Raw genomic sequence first — 12,528 nt, 5'->3', positions numbered from 1 at the left:
CCCCTTAAATTGAATAAATCATTCGAGATAATATGACAATCATCAAAAACTGTTACAGAATGAGTGGTACTAACGTTTTCAACCATTTATTGATATGGGTGAAAGACAAAACATTGTCAAGCTTCTAGTTTCAATACTATTTTCCCATCCAATGATATTTAAAATCAATCAAAAATTTGAAGTAGTCATCAAGTAAGTCTTGATGCTTACTCTTCAAATTTTAATTAGTTTTATGATTAATTTTTAATCATAAAAATTAAGCCAAATCATAATTTTAATGTTTTAAGATCTTAAGAATTCAACTTAAGTTTTAAAAATATTAGGATTCGATTACAATGAATTTTAAGCTTTATTTTTTTTAAAAAAGCATTCTTAAAACACTATGTTCTTGCACTATACTTATTTGAATCATGAACACAAATGCATTTGCTAGACATAGCAGAACATGAGGATAGGATTAACTTCCTTATCTGAGTAAAATTAAATTAAGATAAACCAAATAACTTGGCCATAACACCCATTTGGTCCAATACATAAATGGAAGATGAACTGAACTAGTATTCCAGTCATTTTTATATTTTATAAAAATATCTCAATAGTAATGGTTAGAAATGTTTGGGTTCAATTCTTGTTTAGGATGTGATAAAGGGCATTTCATCTAAAAGGTGAGTTAGCCAGTTCATATTGAGATGGCAGAGTTTTCCCTCTTGCATAATAGAGAAACCAGCCAGAGAATGTGAATGATAAACACAGCAGACTATGAGAATGGATTAATCACCCTATCATAATATTAATCAGGTTTCTTTGAAGCCAAGTGATTTAGCCGTGACAGACCAGGCACCAAAATTAAGGAAGGAACTTTTAAGTGCCTCTATAGTGCAATTGGAAGAATGACAGTACATTGCGTCCTTTAATTGGAAAAGGCCTAAGTTCAATTCTCGTCATGATGGGAGGAATCTTTATATGGATTTTTTCAATTGAAGGCGAGTTAGCTGATCTCATATGGAGGTAGCAGGGTTTTTTCGGGTTTTTCATCCTGGATACAGACAAATTGGTCCTTCAGAACACACGCAATTTACAGACAAAAAATACTAGGGGTGGTGGTGAGCAGTAGATGGCATTGATGTAGATGATAAAGGTAGTAGAGGTTTGATATAGTGGTGGAGGCAGAGAGTTGTAGAGTAGGTGTGTCCTTCCTTGATGAGTCCTTGGAGGTGACATGAAATAATAATGAGTGCTCACTACACTATCAACCCGATATATGTAACATAATGCACAGTACTACCACACATCGGATGAAGAGATAGAGGTGCATGAGAAGGTTCTAGAGCTGTTGTATAACCTGGATAAGCATTCAACAATAGGGACAAGATGGGATATCAGCCAACTGGCTAGACCATTGACATGTTTCATAATTTGAACCTCAAGGCTCAGGAAATATCCTACAGGAATGGAAATAATATATGATAATCCTATTGCAGAAGGGTAGAGCAAAAGACTGATGTGTGTCTATTGACCTATCAATATCTCTGGAGTAAGTGTGAAGAGTTTACAGAAGTTGGCAAGAACTCACATACAGAAATGGATTGAAAAACAGGCTATACTTTGTAAGGGACAGTTTAATGGTGATGGTTTACTGGTAATGCAAAAATATAGGCAGAGCAAATCAGAAATGCTACTGAAATTATACAGCATTTACAGGGTGATTTAAATATGTTGGAGGTGTGGGCAAATGATAATGGCTGTTAATGATAATAATAATGTTAATTTCAAGTAAGTGTAAATTTATAGACTTTGGTGTAATGAAATATCCAACAGCATATTATATTGGTGGGATTATGCTTGGAGAAACAGATGGGACTGGAAATCTTGGCGTTATCGTAGATATCAAGTTGAAGTTCAAAGGTTACATAGCAAAAATTGCAAATACAAATCAGAGAATAACTGCAATGTTGAAACAAACATTAACATCTGAGGATATGGAAGTCATTTTGTCTCTTTAAAAAGCCTTGATAAGGAAAAAACTGCAAAGAAAAGTTAAAGATTATATTGGAATTATGGAATATAGAATACAAGAACAGACAGAGTATGCAGACATTAGCAGACAGGAGAAAGAGGAGATTTACAGAAGTCTATAAACTTTATAGACTATAAAGCATATAAGATATCAGTTTATGAAATTTTTCCTTATATAAAAAGGTGGGAGACCATTTTGGAGAGATTAGTTAGGAACAGATACATGATTGGGTAGATAAGGAAAAGATTCTGTATGGAGATCAACACGGATTTGTTATAGTCTTCATTAACTAATTTATTATTATTTTTTTTATGTTGCTCTTGCCCACAAAAGGTTTTTCTATAAATCTATAGTACATTAATACTGTGAATGGGCTAAGGACTTTTCTTTTTTTTTTTTTATTAATTTTATATATATTTTTGGTATTTTTAATTTATTTTTTACATAGTCCAAAAACACTGCTCTAGAGATCAAACATGGAACTTTTTCAAGCTACTTCAGGTCACCAATAAGTAAGGAGGTGGTCATACACCGGGCAATGAAATTCATCTTCCACCTAAAGACAATCACAAACATCCATGCCAGTAGAGGGATTTAAATTTGCAGCCTGTTAGTTGGACTGTAGGTATGCTAGCCACATGGTCAACCAGGCTGGCAATTAGGTGACTACAATTCTGGATAGGGATGATATTTCTGGTTTTTGCAAAAGTATCTGTCAGACTACCACATAATAAATTGGTGTATAGCAAATGGGATTAAATAATCATTTGGTTGATTGGATAAGAAACTATATTACTTATTTACATGAAAACGCAAGGCATAAATAATAATGCTTATTTGATTACCTATGCCTTCTGTTTTTGTGTATATAAGTAATATAACAATGGCACAAGTTTTTTCTCAAAAAAAAAAAAAAAAAGGATAAGAAACTGAATTTCTAATATATATTAAATGGTTATGTACAGAAGAGCTACTGGGGGGGGGGGGGGGGGGCTGAAACATTCTGATAAACACCTAGAACAAAAAATGATATTAAAGCAACTGATATAACTATAAGAATGAACATATCTTGGGCCATCATCAAGTTTTTCATGCTGCAAGAAAAGTCTGCAACTGAGGTTCACCAAACTTTATGTAAAACTTTAGGACACTGTGCCCCAGCATATCCAACAGTTGCCAAATGGGTGGCCAAGTTTAAAACTGGGTATCCTGAGACAACAGATACCCCAGGTCAGGAAGGCCTTTTACCATAGTGATCACACCTGAAAACATCAATACAGTACATGCAATGATCCTTGATGATAGATGAATACTAGTCAAAAACATTGCAAAGACTCTGGGGATATCCAGGGAATGAGTTGGGGGTCATTATCTACCAACATCTAGACATGCAAAATCTCTCAGCGAAGTGGGTCCCCAAATGTTTTTGGATGCTGACCAAAAGAGAGAGAATGTGTGCTGTCATCTCAAGGGATTTTGGGTCAGTTTGAGAAATCGGGTACAAATATTTTGGCTTGTATTTTGACTGTTGATGAAACATGGCTTCATCACTATAACCCATAGACCAAACAACAGTCAATGGAGTGGAGAGAGATACACAAAGGTTCTCCATGGCCAAAGAAGTTCAGAACTTCTTTGGAGAGGTCAGCAAGGAAGGTTCTTGTTATTGTCATTTGGGATATGGATGGTGTAATTCTTACCAAGTACCTCAAAAAAGGTGAAATTGTTACAGTAAAAGTTTATTCAAGAGCTCTAAAGGAAATGAAGGAAAAATGCTGCAGGAAACTGAGCAGAGGCGAGTTGCTTTGTAGAACAATGCACCTGTTCACGCCTCATGAAACCCAACAGACAATATACAACATGGGCTTTCAATATCTGCCTCACCCACCCTATTTGCCAGACCTCACTCCATATGACTATTTCCTATTCCCAAATTTAAAGGAACAAAATGATGAAGTCATATCTGTAGCTGTGGACTGTTGCCTCCTTTGAAAAAAAAAAGAAGTCTTGTTACACAAAGGTTCCTCCCCCCCCCCCCCCTCAGAGGACTGCAAATGATGTAGCAGCAATTTAACAAGTGTGTAACACCTTATGGGGAATATCTGGAATAATGTGTAAGTTCTATTCCCTCAATTCCTTCATGGTGATTATCACAACTTTTCAGCACATCCTATGTGACTGAGGAGTAGGAGAGTTACCAGTAGTCCCACAGGGTTCTGTTTTAGGACCACTGCTGTTTAATTTGTTAATGATACTTCAAGAGGTTTGCAAGCATTCAACTGTTTGCAGATGAAGCTAAGTTGGGCAAAATTATTAAGAATGCTGCAGATGTACTGGTGCTTCAGAGTGATTCGAACAGAGTGGCTATGTGGGCAGACAAGTGGGGATATCAATTTAACACCAGTAAATGTAAAGTTTTTGCACTTTGAATCTCAAAAATGTAATGCTGTGTATCATATCGGCAGCATTATATTACAGGAGGTGGAAGAAGCAATGGATCTTGGAATGTGGTCCCAAGATCCATTGGTATAAGGCTTTGATTAGACCACATCTGGACTACTGCACATCGATTTGGTCACACACATTCCTAGGTGACAAGTTCTAGAAAAAGTTCAGAGGGACTGAGAGACTGTAAATTACAGATTAGTCAATAGGTGGAAGAGGGGCGATATGATTGAGACATATAAATTGTTAAGGGATTCTTATCAAACAGATATCCAGGATATTTTTTTCAAAGGGTTGAAGGAGGGAAGGGGAGAGACAACAGGTCATTCCTGAAAGTTTTATAAACGGTCTGGTGCATACTAGAGTGAGGCATGACTTTTTTTGCATGGAGAGTGGCTGGTGAGTGAACATGTTTTGCCACATGAGGGTTGTGAGTGCACAAACACTGAACCAATTTAAGATGAGGTATGATAAACATTATTTCTGAGGATAATGCATTGCTATGCATTTTACAATTGCCTCCTTTGATGAGTCTTGACATGAGAAGATATTTGTATAATGATAGTAATAACCATCCTATAATACATCTTTGTAGAATGATTACAGAAAATGATGACAATGTTAAAACAGTAATATAAAGACAAAAAGAATTCACCATTTATGCTCAGCACAATGAATAACTTGGCATGCCACAAGTGGTAAGCATACTGCACTTTAGTCACTAATATTCTAGTAAATCTAAAAATCATTAACCATTACTTAACTTTTTAAAAAAAATTTTACCTCATACTAGGTACTGCATGATAGCCAAATCTGAATGTGAGATGTTCATTTACTCTGGAAAGGAAAATTAAAATTCAACAGGCATGTATTTTTTAAGTACTACATAAAGTTTCTATATAGTTGTTTAAGAGCATTCTAATCTATTATTAAAAATTAAAATTATTTCTTGTAGGAATCAGGTCTTAAACTGATCATAAAATTTAAATTAGGTTTTCATTACTATACAAAGGAAAATGATACCTGAATAAAACTAAAAATACTCTCTAACGAGTAAAGCATTAATCATCAAAACAACTCTTATGGATAAAGAATTGAAGTTCAAAAGACATTGCAAAAAAAGTGATAAAAATAGCAAATCTTTGCTGTTTTTATCAGAAATTATTAGAAATTGTTTGAATGATAAATAAAAGCGTCTTTTAAATGCTATTGTGATTTTTAAACAAATATGAATAACTACATGCACAGCCATTTAAATATGTTTGTGATGAACTAAAGCATTCTTTATGCTTGATTTCACAAACTACATATACAATATCAATAATATAACTTTAAAAACATCTTTTACCTTTTTGCTAATTCCTGTCCTTTTTTTTCCATATATTTCAGTAATTCAACATGTTCCTTATTCAGTTGTTTAAGACTTGGAATATTTTGTTTTGGAAGAACTAGAAAATGATATTTTGCCTACCAACAAACAAAATTTAACAGAATATTAAATTGCAAATTTTAATGCACTAAAACTACACAAATGAGTAATAATTTTATTTGTTGGTAATAATATAAGTTACAACAAACAAAAAAAAGTGATCTGAGTATTAAAAATAAATGCAATTCTGATTTGTATAACCATGGTTGCAATCTTCTGCAACCATGGTCCACTACTGTAACAAGGTGGTGACAAGATGACACAGACTATATAACTTTATGCAACCATGATAAATAATCATCACAACAAATTGTATAACAAGAAAAATATGCGATTCTACAGAATAATATTTCAATGAAAAAAAAAAAAAAATAAACAAGAGAAAGTACACTTAAAAAAATTGGAATAGGGAAATGAAAGAAGAAAATGATATTAAACTCTAATGATCAGAGATGATAGATGAATGCTATAAACACATTTTAAAAAGATGTGTTCATAGACCAAAATGGGCATGAATAAATCCAAATGGTCAAAAAACATGAATATGCTGCATTTTTAAAATAATCTTTTATCATTATTAAAGTATTTAATGACACCTTTTTAATTTGGTGCCTGAAGCAAATGCTCTATTTCTGTGAAAAAAACTATAAGCACTACCAAACTTTAAAAAATTATTAATGATTATCAAAAAAAATGTGGAGCTTCCGTTGCTCAGTTGGTATAGACAAAGCCTTTTGGTCAGAAGACCTGGATTCAATTCCTGTCCATGATGTGATGAACCTTTATCTGATCTCTTTGATTAAAGGTGAGTCATCTGGTCTCACATGGAGGTAGAGGGTTTTTTCCTCCCAGAAACTTGGGTATTTCGTCCCTCAGAACAGGCAAATTGGCCAGTAGAACACACACAGTTTACAGACAAGAATACTTCAACAAGCATTGGCACTGCAAAGAGGAGCACCTCTACTATGCTAGAACTCTGTAGGCCAATCACCTGCAAGTTGGAATTGAAAAGTGATTAAAAGACTTTAAACCTTGACACCATAAAGGTAAAAGAGGAAGGATTAAGAAAGAAAGAATATCAAAAAATGTGGTACATATAAACTCAAAACCTTTGGTCACGAAGAATTTGGTGTAATGGAATGATATCGTAAACAGGAGGCAACTAGTGAGATCATCAAAAGACATTAAACTAGGAAGATAACATGAACAACTGCATATAACATCAATGCAACACTTTTGTACTTGGAGGGGGAGAACAATTTTTAAAAGCAAATTATGTATACAAGCCAATTAATTTTTTAATTATTAAAAAGTTAAAGAACTTTATAAAAAGTTATAAGGATGTGGAAGAGTTCAAGTTTCATAATTTAAACAATGTCTAACTGCAGAAACAATTTCCATAATAGGATAAATTATACTTTATTTTTACCAGACAGAAATATTATATATTAATGTTGTCCAAGTCTTAAAGCTGTTGATGGAAAAAGATAACTTTCTCTGATACCCCCAATTCCCTGACTTTTTTAAGTTTAACTTTTACATTTCAGACTGAATGTGCATTGTTCAAATTTAACATGAATACAACAGTTTTAACTTTTTTTTTTTAGATGTTTGTGGAAGAAAAAAGAATGTTGAGATATATAAACAGGAAATTCTCGTAGATAGGCTTATAAGTTGGTTATGCATTTCTAAATAACTTAGGGAATTGAAACAACGTAGATACGAATATAAATTAAATAATACTTTAATAGATATTTCCGATATTTTGGCAATGTCTCATTGCCATTTTCTAAAGGAACTTACAGAAAGGCAGGAGCACACAGGCCCTAACAATACAGTAACTGGAAATGAAGATATGAAGCTATCTTTCTCCTAGAAGTCCTGATGGTGCCCTCTGGTGGGCTAAGGGCATTCTTGGCCGTTGGGCTGAAGGTCTGCTGATGTATGCCTCCCAAATTTGGGGCAGTCGCATACAACCAAATTTGTTGAGGTTTGGAGAGTTTCTTAGGGCAGAGGCTGATTCCATAAATAATCTTTCAAATTTATATTTGCTCCGGTGTATTATTTTTGCTTTCTTCCACCGTATTCTGTGGCGAGTATCCAGAGCATGGTCTGCAAGACCAGAATGGCTATATTTGTAAAACCGGATGTAGTCCTTGTGTTCAGAAATTCTGATATTCGCTGTCCTGCCTGTTTGGCCAAAGTACGACAGTTTACAACTGCAAGGGACTTGGTATACACCAGGTAGGTCTAGGGGAAGTGGTTGGTCTTTGGTAGAGCGGATAAGGGATGCCAATTTTCTGTAAGGTTGTATGCGACTGCCCCAAATTTGGGAGGCATACATCAGCAGACCTTCAGCCCAACGGCCAAGAATGCCTACTTAGCCCACCAGAGGGCACCATCAGGACTTCTAAGAGAAAGATAGCTTCATATCTTCATTTCCAGTTACTGTATTGTTAGGGCCTGTGTGCTCCTGCCTTTCTGTAAGTTCCTTTAGAAAATGGCAATGAGACATTGCCGAAATATTGGAAATATCTATTAAAGTATTATTTAATTTATATTCGTATCTACGTTGTTTCAATTCCCTAAGTTATTTAGAAATAAACAGGAAATGTTTCTCATGTAGTAAGGATGGAGGAGCAAGTGAAATTGTATGGAAGGAATAAGCAGTGCAGAAATTCAAGTGTGAGTGAATAAATAAATACACAGTGCAACATGTGGAAAAAACAGGAATGCAATCAAATGGCTGTTTGGGATTATATGAATTTAAGAGAATGAAAAAGGGTAACACAGAAGTAAAAGAGATGAAATATAGTAAAAAAATTGATGAAAGGAAAAACTTAAGGGAAAAAAGTATGGCATGTGAACTTTCAAAACTTAAGAAATTTTTAAAATAATGGAAAGTATTTAGTGAGTGACAAATGAAAGAGAGAACATCAAAAATAATACAGTATTGTGGCAATTCCAATATTAGAATACTTGTCAAGAAATCCTTTTTCAAGTGTAAGAAAGCAAAGTTTGCACATGAAGTATTTTCACTACTAGGCTACTTTATAGAGACTGGTGACTTCACATCAATTACCTTAGTATCCCACAATGCAAAGCACACTTCCATTCAGATGTGCATAATGCTATGCATTAAGGGAAAGGTCACTATCCTGACCTGTTTCAAACTTTACTGGGGTCTTAGCAGTGAGAATCAGACCCAGGAAGATACATGGTTGAATTAATACAGGTCATATATTTCCCATATGTAAGCAGTAAAAATCGAGTTCCAGAGTATTTTAATAATAAGGTGATACACTTTTTTCCTACTGGATTTGATGAAAGAGATGAAAAAAAATGGAATAAAATAATGTGAAAGAGTCAAAATTATGAGTGTTTTGCTACACAGTATAAACAGTGAAGAATATTGATGATTGTAAGTGATGAATTTCATCACCAAGTGTGACACTACCACTCTGGTCAACTAGGACTAAAATAACGTGTTTGGTTCTAGAACAATATTTCTGAATAATCTAACTCTTAATCCAGCAGAAAATGTTGTGGGAGAAATTCTGGAAGTATTTGGAGCAAATCCATGAACAGTACAAAGCATGCATCAGATTGAACTATTAATGTGCAGGGGCGAAAGAAAATTCTAGAGAATTTTTTTATTTTTTTATTTTTTTTTTTTATCGCATGACATATAAAAGAAAGACTGATCATGGGGAAATAATCTGGCTGAAGAGTGATGGATGTAGAAGAAATGGAATTTTTAGTAATCAATTTACTAGAGAATACATTCTAATGAAAATATTGGGGTTTTCAATACTGTGAAAGAACCAGATGGAGAAAAAAAGATGGATGAGCTACAGGTACTAAAGATATTGTAAGAGCTTAATGCAAATAATGCAATGAGATTTGCTAGAATAATATCAATAGGTGTATTAAGTGAATGTACAGAGAATTGACACTATACTTGACTTAGTTTTTACTTTAAATCTCAATATAAGCAGGGTCCCAAAGAGTGGAAGGGAGGTAAGACGTTTCCTCTATTAGGGGATGCAGTTAAAGATAGACTGAACCTACCTGTCCCAACACTAAACAGGCTGTTCAGCCTTGTATACAAGAAAAGGTATGGCTATGATCCACTATAAATGACAGTATAACTTTGCTTAAGGATAGATCTTGCTTTAGCAATTTGCTTAAGTTTTATGATAAGGTGACTGGTAGCATATAACAGGACTATCCTTAACCACTGCTGTTCAAATTGATATTAAATGATACTGGGATGGTATAGATAATGATATGAAATTTTCTTCTGATGACACCAAGCTGTAAAAGGCGATTTTTCTGATACAGAATCCCAGTAGGATAACTTGAAAACCACTAATGCTATGGAAAATGATAATGAATGTTTACTCAGTATTGTTGCCAAGTGCAAGGTATGTTTCAAAGTGAAGAGACTGCAAGGTGGGTATTAAATTGATGGAAATTTAATGAAAGCAGTTGATGAAGCCAGAGTTATACCCAGGAGTAACAGTGGCCAGCAAGTGGAAATTCAGGAGTGACAATGCTGAGGTGATCAAGTTAAAACTGTGATAGGAAAAGGAAAATCATTCTTACCTTTTACAAAAGGTATTGAAAAATCATATCTGAACTTACTGCTCCAATACAGTCACCTTGAGTCTGTGAGGATGAGGAGAAAATTCAGAGGTAGTTAAACAAGATATCTGGCACATCAGGAATGCAGTCTTCAAAATTTGGTCAAAATTTTATAATATAGATGCACAGGAGAAGTTTTAATACTTGGTCAGGAAGGGAGAAAACAAGGGGTAATTCCTGGAAGCTAAGTTAAGAGTGTGTTCCAGTAAAGGCAAGCGAGATCTCTAATGTACGTAATGAGTAAGTGGAATGTATTGCTAATAAGAACGGTAAATGTGCCTTTAAAGAATAAGTTCAAGTTATGTGATAGGTGATAAGTATATAAAATACACCATAAAAAATATAATAATAATAATAAAAACAGGTTTATAAGCTTTTAATCTAATACAGTTTACCCCTATTTTCCAAATGAGTGGATTGCATCTCCATTCTATAACCAATAAGTTGGAAGTTTAAAACATCTACAAACACAGATGTTTGCAAATGTATAGGTGGGAGATGAAGATGCAGTGTAAGACAACTAGTCCTGTGCTTAACAGTTGCCTGAAGTGTATTCAAAAGATCCATGTTTGGCATCTAGAGCAGAATTTTCAAATTATGTAAAAAATAATAAAAATAAGAAGGAACAAAAAACTACAGCCCACCCATGGTACTAATATAGTATTGCTTCACAGCCTTTCATGGGTGAGAGTCTTGCAGAAATTGTTCCCCCCCCCCCATTCTAGTGCCTTCATAGCACAGTCAATAGTAATAATCTGCTTTGGGTGGACAACCTGAGTTAGAATACAGGATGAGAAACATTTATAATAACATAATAGTTGAGTTTGGAGAAATAAAAGACTTCCATTTAGCATCTAAGTTATGAATATGAACTTGTTTTTTAATCTTTCCTCTCCCAAGTGTTCTTTGGCAGGCTAGCAGGAAAAAGACTCACAGGAAAACCAAGATATAGGAGGCTTGATATAGTCAAGTGCCTTAGAAGATAGAAATATAAGATCTGATAATACTGAAATCTTGACAGGTAACAGATTGATTTGGAGGAAAATTGTACATAAGAAGTTAGTAATGGTGTAAGTTTTTCATGCAATACTATAATATCCTGAACACCCCTTGAGAATAGATATCAGGAATTTGATAATGATGATGTTATGGCATTATAAATCCATTATTATTTTATAGCCATACAGATTGAACTAGGGTGCTTAAAGGTCAAAGTTATAATTGAGAAGAGACCTCCACACAGCTTTAAAGGAATGCAGAGAACCGACCAGACATTCTGATCTAATGTCCAATCCTCACCTTCTCATGGTGCACCCTGTTAGGTATCTGTTAGGATACTGAACGAACAAGGATGGGCTGGTAATTTGGGATTTAGCTGACCAAATTATATTCTTATTGGCTTAAACCACAATATAAAATGCTGGTACAACATGACAGAATTTCATGCCGGCTGGGGTATCTTCCAGTTAACAAGGCCCAATTATTTTCAACAGGGCAAACAAAGAAAAGTCAGCTAGGAACAACTCCTAAAACATAACCCAACTCAACATCACCACAGTTTAAGACTGGTACTATCCACACAAGAAGCCTGAATGGCAAAGAAATGGAGCTAGCTGAGGAATTGGATAAGTATCAGATCGACATAATAGGGGTGAATGAAAACAAAAGACAAAAACTGGTGAGATCTTTCTGAGCAATAACTACAAAATGTTATATTCAGGCAATCAAGGAAAAAAAAAAAGAGTAGCCAAAGAATTCAACTCTAAATACAAGACTAATCATCTTGAATGGCAGGCAATTTCAAGTAGAGTGATGTGGGCAAATATCAGAATGGGGAACTGGACAATGAGACTTATTTGTGCACATGGTTCCACAGAAGATTCTACTAAGGTAGAAGTGGAGGAATTTTTTGAAGCTTTAGAGAGAGCCTAAAAAAAATTGAGGCTATCTCTTAAAAGCCTCAATTTTAGGCTTTTTAGAGAAAAAAGCC

General features: G+C 34.4%; 1 protein-coding gene across 5 annotated transcripts in view; it reads right to left on the bottom strand.

Moving 5' to 3' along the window:
• Positions 1-12,528, bottom strand: part of Aptx (aprataxin) — a 77,202-nt gene that overhangs the window by 22,871 nt on the left and 41,803 nt on the right. For all 5 annotated transcript variants that reach the window (XM_090411545.1, XM_090411546.1, XM_090411544.1 and 2 more), the window contains 2 exons: positions 5,811-5,929; positions 5,246-5,299 (listed from right to left, as the gene is read on the bottom strand). In XM_090411545.1, coding sequence (XP_090267671.1) covers positions 5,246-5,299; positions 5,811-5,929 — 173 coding nt within the window. The remainder of the gene's footprint in view (positions 1-5,245; positions 5,300-5,810; positions 5,930-12,528) is intronic.

This window comes from Typopeltis vanoorti, chromosome 21 (assembly GCF_054136105.1).
Source record: "Typopeltis vanoorti isolate ZY-2024b chromosome 21, IOZ_Tvanoo_1.0, whole genome shotgun sequence".
Classification (NCBI taxonomy): Eukaryota; Metazoa; Arthropoda; class Arachnida; order Uropygi; family Thelyphonidae; genus Typopeltis; species Typopeltis vanoorti.
This window is presented reverse-complemented; position numbering and strand designations above follow the sequence as displayed.